The sequence below is a fragment of the Ochlerotatus camptorhynchus genome, unplaced genomic scaffold (genome assembly GCF_037179485.1).
Source record: "Ochlerotatus camptorhynchus isolate MF236.1 unplaced genomic scaffold, CSIRO-AGI_Acam_v1.1 ptg000454l, whole genome shotgun sequence".
Lineage (NCBI taxonomy): Eukaryota > Metazoa > Arthropoda > Insecta > Diptera > Culicidae > Ochlerotatus > Ochlerotatus camptorhynchus.
In genome coordinates, this window is record NW_027040940.1 from 94,296 (window position 1) to 114,861 (window position 20,566).

At 43.9% G+C, this 20,566-nt stretch overlaps 1 protein-coding gene across 2 annotated transcripts in view; it reads left to right on the forward strand.

Moving 5' to 3' along the window:
• LOC135712019 (dnaJ homolog subfamily C member 7-like) overlaps positions 1-3,401 on the forward strand; it is a 29,469-nt gene extending 26,068 nt beyond the window's left edge. The window contains exons 1-4 of one of the 2 annotated variants that reach the window (XM_065234983.1): positions 391-612; positions 875-1,125; positions 1,593-2,642; positions 2,714-3,401. In XM_065234983.1, the coding sequence (XP_065091055.1) occupies positions 593-612; positions 875-1,125; positions 1,593-2,642; positions 2,714-2,823 (1,431 nt within the window). In that variant the 5' untranslated portion in view covers positions 391-592 and the 3' untranslated portion in view covers positions 2,824-3,401. Of the gene's footprint in view, positions 1-390; positions 613-874; positions 1,126-1,592; positions 2,643-2,713 lie in introns of those variants that run through there. The other variant, XM_065234982.1, reaches the window with a different exon arrangement.
• The last annotated feature ends 17,165 nt before the right edge of the window (positions 3,402-20,566 follow it).

Below are 20,566 nucleotides of genomic sequence, written 5' to 3' on the forward strand. Positions count from 1 at the left end.
ATCCTCTTCTTTTGCCCCCTTTTTTGACGAGCTCACAGCTGGTCCTGTTTACATAACAAATCCAGCTGGTGAACCTGTTTTCGCGCGAAAATACGATGGAAAAGGTGAAATGGTAAGAGTTTTAAGAGCCATAGAAGATTTTGGGAGCTTCCACTTCGGGTCCACATTTCGTCGAGAAAATCTAAATATTCAAAGAATCCCCAATAATTTGATTAAATTTTAATCGTTGGTGGGTGGCACTACCTGCATTTACGGTAGTGTTATTGAAAACACCACCACGTTTTCAGTTCAATGGATTGATGTTGACAGCAGCATATTCACCACATTTAATTCCTCCTCATTCACGTTGCCTTCGAGAGTGAGCTGTGCCTGTGCGACGAATCAGCGAGCGAGCACGAGCAGCGCAGTTCTTGAGGTGAAGAGCGAGTGTGTGGTTTGTCTTCCTGGGCGTGCTCGTGTTGTTGCCTAGGATTTGGGCTAGTGTGTAGTTTTCTTCATTGTGAAATTGCTGTTCGTGGTTTAATCATTTTCCGGGTGTGAAATTGTTAATCTTCCAGCTTTATAGGCATCTTTGAAGGTTTTTCAAGACACAATGGAGATCGAGAGCATTAGGTAATTCGATTAAAAGAGTATATTAGGTATTCTGCATGCATAATCGGGGTCACCTGGGAAAGTGTATACGGCGGAGGCATAAAGCACTGGTGTTGGTTGACGACGGCCGACATATTTATTATTGAACGTGAATTTCATCAACCCGTTTCGCTAGCTACATATCACCACGGTTGTGCATAATTGGAAAAGATAACTGTTTTGTGGTTTTATCATGATTGTGATTTTCTTATGTATTTCTCTTTTTTTTCTTGCCTCGTTTCAGCTTGGCCGAGGAGAAGAAGAATGCTGGCAATGAGCTGTACAAGATCAAACAGTATAATGGAGCACTACAGCTATATTCGGAGGCCATCAACCTATGTCCGGACACTCCGGCATACTACGGGAACAGGGCCGCTACCTACATGATGATTGGCGACTACAAATCCGCTCTCAGGGACGCAAAGCATTCGGTCCAAATCGATGCCAATTTCGAGAAAGGCTATATGCGTATCGCCAAATGCTCCTTGCTAATGGGTAAGATTAGGGTTCTTTATCTATATTATAGATTTACTTTCTTAGGTGTTAGGTTTTTGTGTTAGCGGAAAGACGAACCCGTCAAATAATAAAGTAAATGTTAGGTTGACTGAAAATATGCGCATATGGCTGTTTATAAGTAGACTATTTTGATTTTTTCGAGCCAAAAATAAACACTCTCATAGCAAGTGCAGTCGTCTGCTTGCTGCTAGTACGGTAGAAAAATTTAATGTTACCTGCTTTTGAGTGGTTGTGCGACTATACACAGTAAGCCTGCGCCGATTTCTGTAATGTTTTCACGTGTGCCCACATACCTACTTGCCTTGTATATTTTTCTGTGTGAAGGCGGTAGTCAAATGAAAGATGCTTGACCTAGTTGAAAGTAATCAGGTTGTTCAGTGGTGTTGGTTTCGATCGGAACGTTGACACCGATATGTTAATCATGTTTTCTCACGTTTTTTTTACAGGTGATTTGATTGGTACCGAGCAGGCCATTAAGAAATTCCTGGAGTTGGATCCATCCAACCAAGCACTGAGGCCAGAGTTGATCAGTCTGAAGCAGCTGCGCGATCTCAATGAGAAAGTTGTCAATTGCTATGACAAAAAGGACTACCGGACATGCTTGTATCACTGTGATAATGCCATCAAGATTGCCCCTGCCAGCACACAGTACAGATTGCTGAAAGCAGAATGCTTGGCGCTTTTGGAGCGTTTCGAAGAAGCTGGAGACATTGCCATCAGCATTATGCAGTCCAATTCGACCAACGCGGATGCGATCTATGTGCGTGGATTGACGCTCTACTACAGCGATAATTTGGAAAAAGGTCTGTTGCACTTCGAGCGGGCCTTGCAGTTCGATCCGGATCACAAAAAGGCGAAAGCGATGCGTATCAAGGCCAAACAGCTGAAAGAACGCAAAGAGAAGGGTAACGAGCTGTTCAAGAGTGCGAAGTTCAAAGATGCGCAACTTGTCTATACGGAAGCACTGGCGCTGGATCCACTTAACAAGGAGATCAACAGCAAACTTTTTTACAACCGTGCGTTGGTAAATTCAAAACTCGGAAACATCAGAGACGCCATCAACGATTGCACCTGCGCTCTGGGTGTGAACGAAAGATACATGAAAGCACTGCTACACAGGGCAAAGCTACAATACAATTTGGAGAACTTTGATGAATGCGTTAAGGATTACGAAAAAGCTCTGAAATTCGAGAAGACTATGGAAATAAAGAACCTGCTCAAAGATGCTAAATTACAACTGAAGAAATCGAAGCGCAAGGATTACTACAAGATCTTGGGAATTACTAAACAGGCCACCGAAGAAGAGATTAAGAAAGCATACCGCAAACGAGCTCTAGTACATCACCCTGACCGTCACGCCAATGCCACGGAAGAGGAAAAGAAAGATCAGGAAAAGAAATTCAAAGAAGTTGGTGAAGCGTACACGATCCTCTCTGATGCGGTTAAAAAGTCCCGGTACGACAATGGTTATGATATTGAAGATCTGGATCAGTCAGGTATGACATAGATGAACCTTCACATTCGACCAAATATCTAAACATTTTTCTTTTTTTTTTCGCATTACCAGACGTTGACCCACAGCAAATGTTCCGACAGTTCTTCCAGTTCCCGGGTGGTGATTCGAACTTTGGAGGCTACGGAGGCGGCAACAATAATTTCACATTCCGTTTCGGTTAAGCACGGTCGGAGGAGTCCGGTAGAGTGTGGCTGTGCATCCGATCGGAATTAGCTGCGGCTGTTTTAGCATGAACACAAACTAGAACTATCGTTCTAAGGCCGACCATCCTATCCGTTTGTAGTCGATAGTGTAAAGTTGTATTTTTTAAGCTAATGTATTGACGTTTAAGAAAAGGTAATCGTTTGAACCAATCCGAATGTATCGCAAATTTTAAACAGGCAGAAATGGGAAGATTGAGGGGCGTTCTGGTATCGCCGTCTCTCTTCTCTGGGTGTGTCTGTCGGACTGTTTTCGCAGCAGAGCAGTGTTCTATTTTGATTTCGTTATTCCATTTGATGCAATCCGTTCTCGACTACTACTACTGGGTACACGGAAATTGCAAGTCTGTTGGAGAAACAAAAGCTAGATAAACTACATAACATCCTCTAAGTAGTAGGTAAGCAGAAAATGTAGTCGTGCAGTAGTAAGTTTTCCTGCAAATCAGAAGAAAAAAAAAAGTGGCGTGTACTCTCAGTTTACTTAACATTACTCAAGTGCAAAATAGAAGCATGTTGATTGATCACAACAATAAAACAAATAGTGTTATTCATAATGTATGCGAAAGAAAATAATCATTGGAGAGGGGTAAATGCTTTTGTATTTAAAATACGGTTGAAACGTACAGTATGGGTGATAATAAGATATTTAGGCATATTCTGCGCGGCGTGTCGCGACAATTGTCACCTTGGGTGAGGTGACTATCCATTTGATTTGCACGGAGACTCTCCTCACCTCACCCGAGGTGACAATTGTCACTTTACTGTCAGCTCACACACCACGCAGAATGGGCCTAATTTAAAATGATAGCAACTATTTGTAACCTATACAAGAGGTTGTGAAGTAATGGCGGTAAGCTCGAACTCGGATTAACTTTTAATACCGTCCCTGTTTGGATGATCTGCAAAGTGTTTGCTTAGAGTTTTGTTAATTAACTCTGATGTCGACATCAAAGCGGCCTGACATTCTTGATCGTGATTTAATCCGAGGATAATACCGATTGGAGCTTAGCACCATAAGTGTTTGACACTTAACACTTTACTTCCCAGAAGACTTTTGGTTGTTTTGAGATGCAAACATATATTTTTGAAAACATTGTTGGAAAACAAGATTTTTATTTTCTTTATTTAGGAGATTTTCAGCCGTAGGCTGGTTCATCTCCGAAAGCCCCTGAAGGGGACTCCCCTAGTAACGTAGTTTATACCCCGTTCACATTACAGCCTATATCACGTAATATAGGCTGTTTTGCAATGAACACTAATACATAGGATTTCCAGTTAAAACTAGATGTATGTGTGCTCATTGCAAGACAGCGTATATCACGTGATATACGCTGTAATGTGAACGGGGTATTAGATTTTTTCGGTGAACCCTGAGGGGTTTCTCCTGGGTATAGGTGTGCTTAGGGTGTTCCCTTGGTACATAGTGGTTTTTACAGAGTTTGTTAAAGTTTGTGTTTCGTGGTTGTTTGGCTTTGAATGATCTTTATTTCTTGTATTTGTTTGGTTTAGATGTATGAATTTTCAAGTGACACAGATGTGTCTTTACAACTTAAGTTATATTGAAATTTTTAAATATTATTTACTGTTCCTAGTTCTATCAGGCCTGTTAAAGTATGACCACCTTGGTGGGATTGGTTTTTTTTTAAATTGGAAAACGAGACTACTTACAACTACTATTTACAACTACAACTAATCTACAACTACTATATACACCTAACCTATTATATACAAATTGCTTATCAAAGCATGTTCTGATGTATTGCATTTCTGCACAAATTTGTTCCTAGTTTCGTTAATTTGAAAATCTACTTTCGGAATGTTAGCCTCTTGATGGAGGTCGGAAATGCGGGTATCGAAAGGATGATCAAGGATCATCCTCAATACCCTGTTCTGCGCTACCTGTATTTTGTTCCTGTGAGTTTGTGCACATGATTCCCACACCGGAGCTGCGTAGAAGATCGCAGGCGCAATGATTTGTTTGTAGACAGCCAGTTTGTTCACTCTAGAGAGACGAGATCTGCGGCAAATAAGCGGATACAAGCACCTAACTAGATTGGAACACTTAACTACTGCCCTATCTATGTGCGAGCGGAAAAGGAGCTTCTCGTCAAATAACATACCAAGATATGTTACTTCGGTGGACCACTCAACCCTTGTGCCATCCATTATTACAGTACAAGAGGGAGCCGGTTTTAGTTTGGGAGATTGTCGATGGAGGAACATTATTGATTGGGTTTTGGAAGCATTGATTTTGATTTTCCACGTGTTGGCATAATCAGCAAAGGCGTCAAGGCATCGTTGAAGCTTGTTTGTTATTTCACGAGGCCTCCTTCCCTTGACGGTTATGGCGGTATCATCTGCGAACAGGAAGAACACGCAACCGTTGCTCAAGGGAGGAATGTTGGAAGTGTAGATGCTGTATAGCAAAGGGCCCAGCAGACTTCCTTGCGGAACACCTGCTGGCAGGCATGTCTAAACGCAACACTACACTGCGAACTGCCTCTTTTACACACCACCAAGAGCTTTGAGTTGTACGCTCCGTACCAGTGCTCGATAGAAAACACCAAACGCAGCGAACAAGGCACCGGTACCGGTGCCCGTGCATAATTGTTTGCACCGGTGTATGGATCTTCGGCAAGCACCAAAGCCGAGTGTTTCTGACTTCGGCAAACACCGCAGCCGAGTGTTTTCGATTTCGGAAAACACGCTTGCTACTCACAGGAATTTTGTTTGGGGCGACTTATGAAAGATTATTTTATTACACAAGGTAATTGTTATACGCGACTAGAGCTAATATACGAGTGGTCAAAGCAATGGTCTCATAATGCCAATGTCCAAGGTTCGATTCTAATCTGCCACCTTTTTTTTTTAATTTTTTGTCAACATTATTTTCATAAGGTAAATTTTTAGATTGGCTAAAAAGCATAACGCAATCTTATGAATCTTATGAGCTCAAAGGATCATCTACCAGGATTATTAAAAATACGCAAATCACCCACTTCGAAAGAGCGTGTTTCGGTTGCCGTCCACCCACTGGTATTTCTTGGCTTTATGTTAACAAATTGAGCTGATTGTTTTCACACGATTTGAGTATATCTAACAATAATAACTTATATCCAACAACAACATAACAGCCTGATACGGAGCTAGTAGAAGGTATAGAATGCGATCCTTCTTGAGCGCGTTGTTTTTATTTAGGGGAAAACAGCCCAAAATGCACCTCGCGCAAATCGCTCGATGCGATTTTTCATAGCATTTTCGGTTTTAATTCATAAATTTGACAAGTCACAGTGCTAGTTTAGTACTTGAACTAGCATTTCGGCAAAATTAAGAGTGGAATAGCTATGAAAAATCAAATCGCGCGTTTGGCCCGGGGTGCAATTCGGGCTGTTCTACCCTACATGAATGGTGAGTAGTTCGGTTCACCCACCGCTATTTGGGTGTTTACATCTGTGCTGGTGTGCTGATGCTAGTGAACTAAAGCTGTACTTAAATGGTCAGCATAATGTAAACAGGGCGTCAGCATCTACCAGCATGAAATTTTAGGAGCCTCTGAAATTCGTGCTAGTTAGTTGAGTTGGTTGAGCTAGTGAACCAGCATATAATACATTATTTATTATCTTATAGTGAACCAGTATATAATAGGGGTATTCACAAAGCGCATCGTAAACGTATACACCTTCGTAAATGTGTAAACTTCCATTACACTCCAATTGACCCTGGTATTTTTACGATAGTGTATATGTTTACAATGCGCATAGTGAATACCCCTAATATATTACATATTATGTAAACCCCCTCTCTTCTATTATTCAATCAGTTGAGCTGTTTGTTTTTGTTGGAGATAAGTTATGATTATTAGGTTGACTCTAATCACATTAAATCAATCAGCTAAATTATTTAATATAAAGCCAAGAAATACCAGTGGGTGGACGGCAACAGCAACACGCTTTGCCGAAGTGGGTGATTTGTGTTTTTAAAAAAATCCTGGTAGATGATCCCTTGAGCTCTTAAGCTTTATAAGATTGCGTAATGCTTTTTCGCCAAAAGAAATCGAAATGAATTTCATAGATTCACCTTATGAAAAATGTTGACAGAAAAAAAAAGAATGGTGTCAGACTGGAATCGAACCATGGACATTGGCATTAAGGAAGTATTGCTTTGACCACTTATCTATCAGCTCTACTAGGAATGGAAGATGCTAAAGGCGTATAAGAGCTACGATAATGTTTCAGAAGTCACCCAAAGAAAATTCCTACGAGCACCAAGCGTGTTTTCCGAAATCGAAAACACTCGGCTGCGGTGTTTACCGAAGTCAGACACACTCGGCTTTGGTGCTTGCCGAAGATCCATACACCGGTGCAAACAATTATGCACGGGCACCGGTACCGGTGCCTTGTTCGCTGCGTTTGGTGTTTTCCATCGAGCACTGGTACGAAACGTAAAACCCAATGCTCTTGGTGGTGTGTTTGTAGACAAAACTGCCACCCGTGCAAAAGGGTTCAGTGTTTTTACCATGGCTGCCTGCTGGGATGGAAAAGGTGTTTGAATTGTAACCATTCAACGATACCTTGAACGACCTTTGCTGCAAGTAGTTTCGGGTGATTTTTACAAGATGTGGTGGAAAGTTGAAGTTACAAAGCTTGTACACAAGTCCGTCATGCCAAACATTGTCAAACGCTTTTTAAACGTCTAGCAATGCCATGGCTGTGGACTTGGATACAACTTTTTTACTTCGAATGTTATTCATCACCCGAACTAACTGGTGATTTGTGGAATGCCCTTTCCTAAACCCAAACTGTTCAGGTTGTTGTTCTCCTCGACAAACTTAAGCAAACGGCTGAGAATGATAGCGAATTCGTTTATTATTCAGTTCCAACCTGGATCGGGTATCAAGATTGGGTCTGCTTGTTTTCTGACAAACGTCAGTTTGCTCGTTTGTTTTAAAACCTAGCTCAGGTTGAGGTTCGCACTGACAAAAAGTTCGGTTTCGAGCTATGAGTTTCTCGAACAATTTGCTCAGCGCTGAAAGGAGGCTGATTGGTCTGTAGCTGGAAGGTATTGATGGATCCTTACCGGGTTTGCGGATTGGTATGATTTTTTATACCTTCCAGATACTTGGAAAGTAGTGCAGTTCTATTGAAGATAGCAGTCAAAAGCGAGTACACTTTCGTGCTTAGCTTCTTCAATACCAAGTTGAATATACCGTCAAACCCGGGAGCCTTCATGTTCTTGGTGTTTTTCAGCGCTGAGCAAATCTGCTCCACTGTAATATTTTCTGCCGGAGGGACGACACAAGGGGAGGCATCCAAGTTTTGTACACATTGTGAAACCTGATTTTCAAGCGGACTTTGGATGGCCAAGCAGATGAGACGAAGAAATGTGGTTGCCAATCGCATTTGCTTTCTCCTGCGGTGTGATTTTGAGCCGATCGACATCATTTTCGGCTCTAAGAGGTGGAACGGGTTTGGGATGAGTTTTCAGCACTTTGGCTACCTTCCAGAATGGACGGGAGCGGTCACACGCACGAAATTTTCGTGGTTGTTCAGCGTGATTGGCGGTTTATAAAAGGGATGGTAGTGGTCGTTGTAAAGGGTAATCAGAAAATCGTTGTGTGGTATCCAGCACAGAACAGAAGGGGAAGTGCCAACAAATCGGTGAATCAAAAAGTGGTTTGTTTTTCTGCTCAACAAGCGATGTGTTGTGGTAGCGTTCAACACGGGCTTTCTATGTGCACTCACACTATTATAGCATGCTGCCTATTTTAAATGCAGGCAGAAGATGCATTCTACCGCTAGGTGCGCTAGTGTTCGCAAATGACAAGTGGAGCCACTTCTGATCTGAAGTTCCACTCCTGTGTATCCAGTCTAAAGTCAATCGCGTCCGTGTTCGGTGCGTTGCTATTTTGTATAGGGGCTCGGTGATTAAATTTTATTGAACAATCCAGCATCTTTAAGAAAGATTATTAGAGCAGCTTCCGTGGATGGGTCGTTAGACAGGGCATTGCGTATGTTGTCCGGGATTCCGTTGTGGACCCGGTTGTTCTGGAAGCAGGGGCAGTTGACGATCAGGTGTTCGACAGTCATTATAGTGTTGCAGGTGTCGCACCATGTTACCGCGAGGCAATTAATTTCAAACCAAAACCAAAAGATACTCACAGTTGCATCCCGTTTGCATAGCCCTAGCTGACGTTGATACCAAGGCCAAGAATATGAAATGAAAAGTAGGGCAAAAGGAGCGAGAGCTCGTTTTACATAATCTAACTGCAGTATTTACTTAGGAACGTTTCTGCGTTCAAGTAGGATAAACACGCCCACGCATGGCATGCTTGCGCATCTAGGTTACGTTTAGCTTTCCCTCTCTGTTTATCCTTAACGAAGGATATAATTATAATGTTTAAACGTTACAAATGTCTCATTCTTATTTGTAGAGCCATATCAGATCTGAGTTACAAAAAGAAATAAACTTACAAGATAACCCGAGAAATCCCAGATCTGAGAGGGCATAGTATATAAGATCCAAATAACACAAATTTACCCTTTCAAGGGCGATCGAAATCCTAGCTAATAGAATAGGCAAAATTAGGTCAAAAGTCCGGTATTGAAAGGGATATGTAAAACCCTGGACAAATCATGTAAAAGTTTTACATAATTATAAGTTGCTAATGCAACACGTAGCCGTAAGATCACTTTGTACAATTTTGTTGAATAAAATTAAGTTTCATAGGTTACTCCAGATTCTTCTCTTTTTTTGAATCCGAAAGAACTTTCGGCCTAGAAGTGAAAACTTCTCTCCTTAACCGGGGAAAAAAGTAGCTCCTAGAATCGAGAAACAGTGTCTGACCTGGAAGCGAAAGACTCTCCCTAACCGGAGAAGAAAGTAGCTTTTGGCGGCGACACACCACTTCTAAAAATATGGGTTACTCACGTGTGTCCAGATCGGAGCCGAGATAGGACCTGTTTTTCCCGTCGACTCGTAGTGTCCTTCCATTTGAAGATGTCGTCCTTTATTTTCCTTAAGAAAGGTCCCCTTTTTGTAACCCACTATTGGTACCAGGCGTCTCGAAGGGTTGTTATTACCCATGTTTTTATGTCTGAACTGGGAACCGATGTGGTAGTCATCCGGCCGGTGCGCCAGTGGCGGCGAGATGGTCCGCTTCGCAGTTACCGCGTATACCACATTGGCCAGGTACCCAGACAAATGAGGTGTTCGGTGGTGCGGTCTTTTGTATGCCTTGGATCCAGGAATGTTTTGATGTTGCTGAATTCAAGGCAGATAAAACGCTGGCAGAATCTGTTAGAACGCAAATGGGTTTATCGGAGGGCGTAGTGATGGCTAAGTAGATGGCCGCGGCCTCCGCCGAGTAGACAGAGCATTGATCGGGAAGTCGAAAGAATAAACTGTTGAAAGCATCTTCTACTCCGTATCCTACTTTTCCCGCAGCTTTGGAGCCGTCCGTGAAGCGGTGTTGAAACTTGGCATACTTAGTTCTGAGTAGCTCCGCTAGGTTACTGTGCATAGCGTGAAAGTTGTTCTCTGCCTTGGCAATCGAAAGGATAACGTGTAGGGTTGGCTCTGTCCATCCTCTGGCTCCGTTCCAGTGTAACCTGGACACGGGTGGGAGCTCCTGATGGACCAGGCTTCCGAGGGCTTTATTCCCCTCTCTGAGGAGAAAGACCTCGTGATTCCCAGTGGTCTTTTCTAGGTAACTGGATGTTCTGCAGCTCAGCGTTTCGGCGATTTGATATTGGAACGGCAGTACACCAAGTTCAACGCATGCCGATTCAGCGGGTGTAGAGGGCAGAAGACCTGCGACGATCCGGATGGCCTGGTTGTAGGTTGGGGCTAGACGCGTGGTTAGAGAGTCTTTGGAGAGGCAGGTTAGTTCAATCCCATAAAATAGTCTACTGTTTACGGTGGCCTTGGCTACCTTTAGTAGGATCTCTCTGTTGCTGCTGTGGTGTGGTTTTGAGAGTATTCGCAGGAGGTTTAGTCGCGTACGGCAATTGGCTTTAGTGTCAGTAAAGTGTGCGTTGAACCTCAGCTCTCGGTCCAGGCGCACTCCGAGAACATGGATGGTCTTTTGTTGGGTATCGGAATGTTGTTCGCTAAGATATTCGTTGGTAGCGGCCGATGGCAGGAGCAGCATAGATGGGAAACTACGCTTTTTTCTGGGGACAATACGAAGCCGTCCTTGGAGACCCATCTTGAAATGGCTGATACAGCAGCTTGCAATTTTCTTCGCAATGCTTTGAGGGTGCGTCCGATAGCCAGCAGAACGATGCCGTCTGCATACACAAAGATGAATATTCCTTTTGGGAGGTCTCTAAAGACACCGTTCATTGCAACCAAGAAGATGGTGACCGCAATGACGGAGCTCTGTGGGACTTCAGTCTCTTCCGCTCGGGGTGAGGAGCGGTGGTTCCCAATCAGAACCTGAAAATTCTACAACAAAGGAAGTTTTTAACGAAGTGAAGGATATGGCCACTTAGACCCCAGTCAACCAATTGTTTTATGACCTGAGGAGTCCATTGGCTAGATCCAAGGCCGCTATGTCGATGGGAACACAAGATGTGTCATGCAGCCTAAAACTATCCAATCCTTATGCATAATCGTGTCGTTTCATGGATTAGTGGTAAATTTTATCTCACGGAGCTTAACATCCCGTGATGTATGCCAAAGAGGCTCCCATCGTTGTCGTATAGCAGGTTCCCTTATCGCGTCCATGGATGGTATTTGGATAACATTTGGGAACGTTGTTTCTAGCTTCACCAGCAAGACGGTCTGCTATGAAATTTCCTTGGATGCCTGCATGGTCATAACAGGGTACATTCCTTAAAACGTCGCTCGGTTACCTCTTGTACTATAGGACGAACTTTTCCTGGGGGGGTCCCCAGCCCTAGTAGTATTTTCTCTGCAGTCCGCAAATCGCTCCATAATTTGTGCGACGTAGAGGCAGTCTTAGCATAAGGTTGTTACGAAGCGGTCGGGGTTGAACATTCAGGTCAATTTGCCTCAGGATAGCGTCGCAATCTGTCCTTCCTTGCAGGATATTGGCCACGGTTAGGGCTCTGCTTGTGTCTCTTCTATGTTGGATGTTGCAGAGAGCCTCTAGATCAACAAACAACGGAATTCAACTTTACTCAACATGGATCAAGGAAACAGACACGCATGGCTTTTCAAGTTACTACTTAGGACACATCAACGAGTAAGCAGCGGAGTACCTGTTCCTACATGAAATTTAATTTAAGTTTACCTATGTTCTAAGTGAAAATGTACCTGTATTAATATATATTCGGTAAATGCGATGTTTTTCTTCAGTCTAGTATTAGTACAAGACACTGAGGAAGTCTGCACATTGTAGACGAAATACGCGTATCTGTCAAGGATAAGCAAATAAGGCAGTGGAATTAAATGGAAATTACTAATCCTTCTCTCTCTCATTATAATTGAATACAATTGTTCATATATGATTGTATGAATAATTTGATTTGATTGCAATCAACAAAAAAGAGTCAAAGGCCAAAATCCATGCCATGAAAGTACTAAAGACTGGAACGCGCAAAAATTGGTCGACAAAAAAATCGTTTCTTTCAGTCAAATTCATATCACAAAAATCTTCTTATTTTTCTTTTAGTAGTTCAATTCATATATTTAAAGGAAAAACTGTTCGTTTATTTTGAACTGCCGTGCCATCCGCTTTTTTTGAGATTCCGTTTGACCAAGGCCCAATACCGTTCGGGCACTCCACCAATAGATGATTTACATCTAAGACCACACCGCATCCCTGGCAGTAGGCCACACTGCCGCTAAAACGAGGTCCATGAGTGAGCCGTGTATGACCAATCCTCAGCCGAGTCAGAACTTTCTGATCTCGAGAATTAGGTACATCCTTCCACTCTTGTGTAGTGTTCTTGATTCTACGCAGGAATGCATCACGGTTGTTATGCCAAGACACATTCCATGCGTATCGCGAGGTCTGCTTCACCCAACGGGTAGCGTCACTATAGGGCACCGGAGTGGCCTCTAGCTGAGCAAGACGACCCTGGTTAGCTAGTTTATCAGCAGCCTCATTCCCTGGTATACCTGCATGTCCAGGTACCCATACAAAGGTTATGTTAGCGTACCGTTGCACCTCTAACAGCCACGGGTGTCCAACCTGCCCATGCTCAAGGGCAGAGAGACAACTCGCAGAGTCAGAAAATACAACGGCCTGAGACCCATTTGCTAGCCTACAAGCTTGCAGGAGAGCATAGGCCTCAGCCGAGAAGATACCACAGAAACCGGGTAACCGGCCGCAGCGGCTTATGTCCTCCCCAGACACCCCATAGCCAACTTCCTCTTCGATTAATGAACCGTCCGTATATAGCTTGGGCCTTCCCTCGTATGAAGCGGCGACCTCTCTAAATGCAGCTTTCGCCACATCAGAGCTGGCCCCCGCCCCGCACATTGCTCTAACCCTCCAATCAGGGCTGAAAAAATCACTGAAATTCATCAAAGTTCACTATGGATGAAAAATTCATTTCATAGTGAATGCTGGTGATTTTTCCATGATTTTTTCAACTCTGCCTCCAATCAACTTTTGGGGCAGTAGCATCCCATGCCCGTTGCCACAGCCTAGCTCGCTGGGCTAAAATCTACTCCCGTCAAGTCGCTCCACCATTCTCTCGCCCTTGCAACCGTGGGCCTGTCATTGAGAATGGGATCCCTTGGTGGCCAGGTCTTCGGTGACAACATTCACCAAAGGAACCTTTCCATTCTCTACCAACAGAGAAGCTATCGGTGAAGATCTCAGCGCTCCGCTACAAATTCTGTACGCCTCATTATACTGAGGTTCCAGAATCTTGAGCAGGGAGACACCATCCCTGCTCCACAGTTCCGTCCCGTAAAGGATGCTAGGGACAACTAGAGCCCTAGCAACCTTGGTCAATGTACTGTGAGAGGCTTCAGAGAAGCGACCATTTAGGGTCCGAAGGATATTCAACTTGTTGTTGACGTTATCCTTCACCAACTTGGCGTGCTTAACAACATCTTGTGCCTAACCACCCTACCGTATTTACCTAACACGATAAGGGTAATATCATCGGCGTATACAATAATGTATAATTCCTTGGGAATGCGTTCGAACACTGAGTTCATCGCAATGAGAAACAGTGTAACCGAGAGTACAGACCCTTGCGGGATGCCATTCTCCAGCAACCTCGAGGAAGAGGTTGCGCCAGCGTTCAATACTTGGAACCTACGGTTCTGTAGAAAGTTTTCTACGTAGTTAAACATACATCCTTGGAAGTCCCAGCCCTTGAGGGAAGTCAAGATAGGAAGCTTCCATGTCATATCATATGCCTTGGACAAATCGAGGGAGACTACATCTACATGCAAATCTTCCGACGAGGCCTTGTCCAATAAATGATCGAGCTCAGAGAAGAACGTCTCCGACCCATAGCCGCATCGAAATGCGTGTTGCCGTGGGTGGATCTGTCCTTGCCTCTCCAGCTCAGTTGACAGACGACGGTTAACCATCCGCTCGAGTGTTTTTCCCATGCAGCTCAGCAGGGTTATCGGTCGATAACCCTCTGTTAGGGTTTTATCCTTCCCAGGTTTGGGAATAGGAATAACCAACCCTTCTTTTCACTCGTCCGGTATCTGGCCAGAAAGCCAGACTTCGTTCATAGTATCAAGAAGAGCCAATCGGCCGACAAGGGGTAATCTCCTAAGCAAGGGATACCCAATGTCGTCAGGGCCCGCAGCCTTACCAATGCCGCGGCGCAGGGCCCAGTTGAGCTCTTCAAGCACGAATACCCTGTTGTAGCATAGAGGTAACTCTAAGACTAGAAGGTCCCTAAATAACGTGCTCACCTTTTTGGCTCAGCTCTGGTACTCACTTCGGTCCCAAGCTAATCGATTCACCCCTCGAAACATGGGAAAATCCACTAACCCCTCATTTTATCTGTCAAACTTTCATAGCGAATCAAAACAAACATTGTGTAGTAGTAGAATTTCGACTAGAATGGGGTACGTTAGGCTAGTCAAGTAGTGAGCCAATTTAAAATCGTTAGTTTCGTATTGATTGTTGGTTGTAGTCTTTAACTAGACTACACTGCCTGTCACGGGAGTAGCGGTACTCCCCCTCAGCCAATGACTTTACACGCAGGAACTCATCACTGTGATTGCTGTTTGCCGACACCTTGGCAAATTGATCAGCAAAGGCCTCACTGATAAGTCCTGGGTCTTTCGTGTAATCGCCATTCAACTTAATAACCCTCTCAACATGTCTGATCTTACCACCGACAGACTTTACCTTTCGCCATAGCTCACCAGACCTAGTGGTTTCCGATATGTCCGCGGTGAAAGCAGACCATGTATCCCGCTTTGCAGCTTTGATTACGCTTCTAGATTTTGATCGAGCAAGCTGAAACTCCCTCAATCTATCGGCCCTAGAAGGATCATCAAGCTGAAACCTAAGCAGGGTCCATAGACATTTACGTCTAGCCTTAATCGCCGTATTAACTTCTGTCCCCCACCAAGGGACAGTTTTCATACCTCCTCTCCCTCCAGCCTTTGGGATGTGACGATGAGCGGCCTTTGTCAAGATTTGGGTCCAGTCACCTGGTCTCAATATCGTGTCATCACCAGGCAGTTGGCGACAGACTTCTTTGCCAAAGCTGTCCCAATCTGCCTTCTCAAGGTTCCATCTAAGTCTTGTCACAGTAGACGGGAGGTCTACAGCCTGTGACAATGAGATAGGGAAATGATCACTTCCGTGTAAGTCATCGTCAATCCGCCAGATAAGCTGACTGGCTACATCCCAAGAGGCTATGGCCAGATCAATCACGGACTCTACCCCGGTGGTGGGATTGAACCGAGTCGGTTTGCCATCGTTCAGCACTGAACAACCCAACGTGTCCAGTAGCTGATACAACCTCTCGCCACGAACGTCGGTCTTATGTGATCCCCATGAGGGTTGATGCACTATCACATAAGGGACAGGCAGCTGCGAAATGAGATCTTGCAGTTTGCCGATGACGTTCACTTCTTTGCCAACCCTATTCCTCGGAGCCATGTATAAGCTAACAACAGTCAGCTTATACGGAAACTGAATGGTGACCGCGGTGGCCTCCAGTTCAGTATCCAACTGCTCTACCTTATGTGGTATATCTTCTCTAATAGCCAGTCCAGTGCCGTGGATGTAGGCATTAATGTGAGGCTTAATATACCACTTATATTTACCACCGAGATAGTTTGGAGGTAGATCTGCTACCTTGGCCATCGTTTCTTGGAGAGCGACGACACAAGGGTTCAGTTTCTTTGTCAATAGCTGGATCTCAGATAACTTTGATCGCAACCCATGGACATTCCATTGCAGTATTACCATAGAGGTAACTCTAAGACAAGTAGGTCCCGAAGAAAATCATTATTATTTTTGGCTCACTCAGTACCAGAACAACGGTCCCAAGCAGTCCCAAGCTATTTCACTCACCCCTGCATGTTCTGCATGAATCCACACACCCCTGATGTTATCTGTCAAACTTTCATAGCGAATCAAAACAAACATAGTGTAGTAATAGAATTTCAACTAGAATAGGGTGCGTTAATTGTTTGCTTAGGACCAGTAGGCTACTAAAGTGGTGAGCCAATTTAAAATCGTTAGTTTCGTATTGATTGTTGGTATAAGTCAACTAATAAGCAGACGCCTTGCAAAAAGTTAATGAAGATCATGTGTCAAATGAAATATATTAATGATCACACATACCGTTTATGCGTTCTTATAGGACAAATGTGGTTTGTCTTATGGAATGTATAAGCACAAACGAAGTGACAGACGGAGCGGCTCGAAAACTTTGGTGACTAACCTGCTATTTCAATTTTTCAGTGTACCACATGACAACACCACTACTACTGGATTGTACCACATGGCAACACTACTACTGGATTGTACTAGCATTTTCACCAAATGTATTAGAATGTTTTGGTTCTATCTCTTTCACTCTACTCAAAACTGAAATGCATAAAAAAATGACATTGTATCATCATTGTACACAAAATCAACTTTGTTCAAATCAAAACAAAAAAACTAACCCATCTGGTGGATGATGGCACAAGCTTCCAAGAAAATTCTATTACAGTGAACCACATTATTTAAATGGATTTCTTCGCCAGTTAGTCGTCTGTCACTTCGTTTGTGGTAGGGTAAACGCTCCTACAGTTGCGGTACGTTAGAAGCGTTAGGTTCCTATAGTTGTGTATGGAGACTCCGTACACAACTATAGGAACGTAACGCTTCTAACGTACCGCAACTATAGGAGCGTTTCCCCTATAAGGTTGATGTTTTGGCAAAAATGTATAAGTGAAACACATGAATAAAATAATTAATTTTCGTTTCGTGTGGGTTACCATGGGTCTGTTTTCAGTGAAAGACTGCACATTGTAGTCGAAATACGTATCTGTCATGGATACCAAAATTAATTAAGTGGAATTAAGTAGAAGATAAGGGATCGTCCATTAATTATGTCACACTTTTAGGGGGGGGGGGGGGTTTGGAAACTGTGCCGAGCCATACAAAAAAAAAATTAAGATCCATACAAAAAATGTGACAAAGAGGGGGGGGGGTCATTGAAAATGGGCCAAATATGCGTGACATAATTAATGGACCATCCCTAACATTTTTTGCTGTTTTATTTTAGCTTTTCGTTAACAAACCCAATTTCATTACTTCTTCATAAAAAAAATAATTAAAATTGGCTGGACTTTTTGCATTAGTGGGGTTGGTGGTTACTTGGGATTTTTTTTTTTTTAGTAATCCATTTATTTGTCAAGGCTCAAATGCGTTAGCTTTGCGGAGCCGAATATTTTTTACATTATTGTGTGTGAATATCATTTTCTTACAACTAATGTTAGTAGAACGGGGGCCGATTACTCGCGGTTTACTCGAGATTAGGGATTACATTGATTGATCATTTGGAGGGAGGACAAGGGAAAGCATTTTGAACTAATTTAAAACTTAAGCGTAAAGGATGACTAAAACACAAAACATTAAACACATACATCAACAGCTTTAAGAAAGTCGTAAATAAGCTTCATAAAGTCGATATCACGGCAAGCCAAGACGTCTCTTATTGGCTTAAAGGGTTGTTTTCCTCGGCCCTAAGGGAATCACACAGAACGGATCTCGCCTCATGATGCAAGGAGCAGGACCAAACAACATGCTCGATGTCGTGATAACCGTTTCCACAGGTACATAGGTTGCTGTCGGCGAGCGTAATACGGAAGAGGTGGGCGTTTAACGAACAGTGATTGGACATGAGCCTGGACATTACACGAATAAAATCACGACTCATATCCAACCCTTTGAACCAGGGTTTGATCGACACCTGTGGGACAATAGAATGTAGCCATCTTCCCAGATCACCATCATTCCACTTTTGTTGCCAGTTGGCGAGGACTTGCTGACGAGAAATCGTGAAAAATTCGTGGTAGGCGATTTGTCGCTCGTAAATATCGCCTTCCATAGCGCCCACCTTGGCCAGCGAGTCCGCTTTCTCATTGCCCGGGATAGAGAAATGGGAAGGGACCCATACCAAGGTGATGACATGTGAGCTGTTTGATAAAGCACTCAATGACGATCGTATTTCCTGGAGGAAATACGCCGAGTGCTTCATCGGCCTCATTGAACGCATAGCCTCCAGGGAGCTTAGGCTATCCGTAAAAATGAAATAATGGTCAGGTGGAAGTGAGGCAATACGCTCTAACGTGTACGATATAGCTGCTAGTTCAGCAACGTATACCGAACACGGCTTTTGAAGCTTGAATGAGGCGCTATGAAGATCGTGGAATACTCCAAAACCAGTGGACGCATTTATCACTGACCCATCTGTGAAAAATCTCTTCTCGGTGGGGACGTGGCGGTATTTGTTCGCAAAAATAGTTGGGACAATCAGGGCACGGTGAGGCTCTGGAATTCCTTGAATCTCCTGCCTCATTGTGAGATCGAATCTCACGGAAGAACCACTGAAATGATGGGAGACAGCGCGATTGGGGTTGAACGAGGAGGGGCCGATGTCCAGAGTCATGTACTCGTAGTACAAGCTCATGAATCGTGTTTGAGGATTCCGCTCTAGCAGCTTCTCAAAGTTTTCGATCACCAGCGGGTTCATGACTTCACAGCGGATGAGGAACCGGAACGATAAATCCGCAAAACGATTTGTTAAGGGGAGGACGCCCGCAAGAACTTCAAGACTCATTGTATGCGTCGATTGCATACAACCTAGCGCGATTCGAATGCAACGATATTGAATCCTTTGGAGCTTCAATATGTGCGTCCCTGCCGCCGATTGAAAGCAAAAGCTACCGTACTCCAAAATCGAGAGAATGGTGGTCTTGTAGAGTCTTATCAGATCTTCCGGATGGGCTCCCCATGAAGTGCCGGTAATGGAACGAAGGAAATTGATTCGCTGTTGGCATCTCTGCCTCAGATACGCTATGTGTTTTCCCCAAGTGCACTTGGAATCGAACCAGACACCTAAATACTTAAACGACATGCTGTGAGTGATTGTTCTACCCATAAGTTGAAGCTGAAACTGTGCTGGATAAAGCTTCCTAGAAAAAACAACCATCTCTGTTTTCTCCGGAGAGAATTCGATACCCAGATTCATTGCCCAAGTAGACAAATTATCCAAGGTATCTTGCAATGGTCCTTGCAGGTCCGGTGCTGTTGGTCCAACCATGGAAACCACGCCGTCATCTGCAAGCTGCCTTAGCGTGCAATTTTCGGCCAGACATTCATCAATGTCTTTGACATAGAAGTTGTACAGGAGGGGACTTAAACATGAGCCTTGTGGAAGACCCATGTAGCTGATTCGTGCAATTTCCGTGTTGCCATGAGAGAAGCTCATTCGTTTCTCGGACAACAAATTAAACAGGAAATTGTTGATAATCGGAGAAAGCCCACTCGCATGGAGTTTTTCCGAAAGGATGTCGATGCAAATAGAATCAAACGCCCCTTTAATGTCCAAGAAAACTGAACCCATCTGCTGTTTTTCAGCATAGGCTAATTGGATTTCAGTTGAAAGCAACGCAAGGCAGTCGTTCGTCCCTTTGGCCCTACGGAATCCAAATTGCGTATCTGAGAGTAAGCCATTCGCCTCGACCCACTTGTCCAGACGAAGAAGAATCATTTTTTCTAACAGCTTCCGAATACACGACAGCATCGCGATGGGACGGTACGAATTATGATCCGACGCGGGTTTACCGCGCTTCTGGATGGCGATAACTCTCACTTGTCTCCAATCATCCGGAACAACGTTGAGCTCAAGGAATCGATTGAACAAGTTCAACAATCGCCTCTTTGTGACTTCTGGGAGGTTCTTGAGCAGGTTGAACTTGATTCGATCAATTTCCGGAGCCGAGTTATTGCATGAAAGAAGAGCAATTGAGAATTCTACCATCGAAAACGAGGAGTCCATGTCACCGTTTTACAGCGGCGGATCGCGAGTGTTGCATCGGACCGGAACCGAATCGGGACAAACCTTACGCGCGAAGTCGAAAATCCACTTGTTAGAGTACTCCTTGCCCTCGTTGACCGACGATGCCGCGTTACGCATTCTCCTGCCGACATTCCAGAGCGTTTGCATGGAAGTCTCTCGCGATAGCCCTTCGACGAACCGACGCCAGTAACCGCGTTTTTTGGCCCTGACCAAGCTCTTAAACT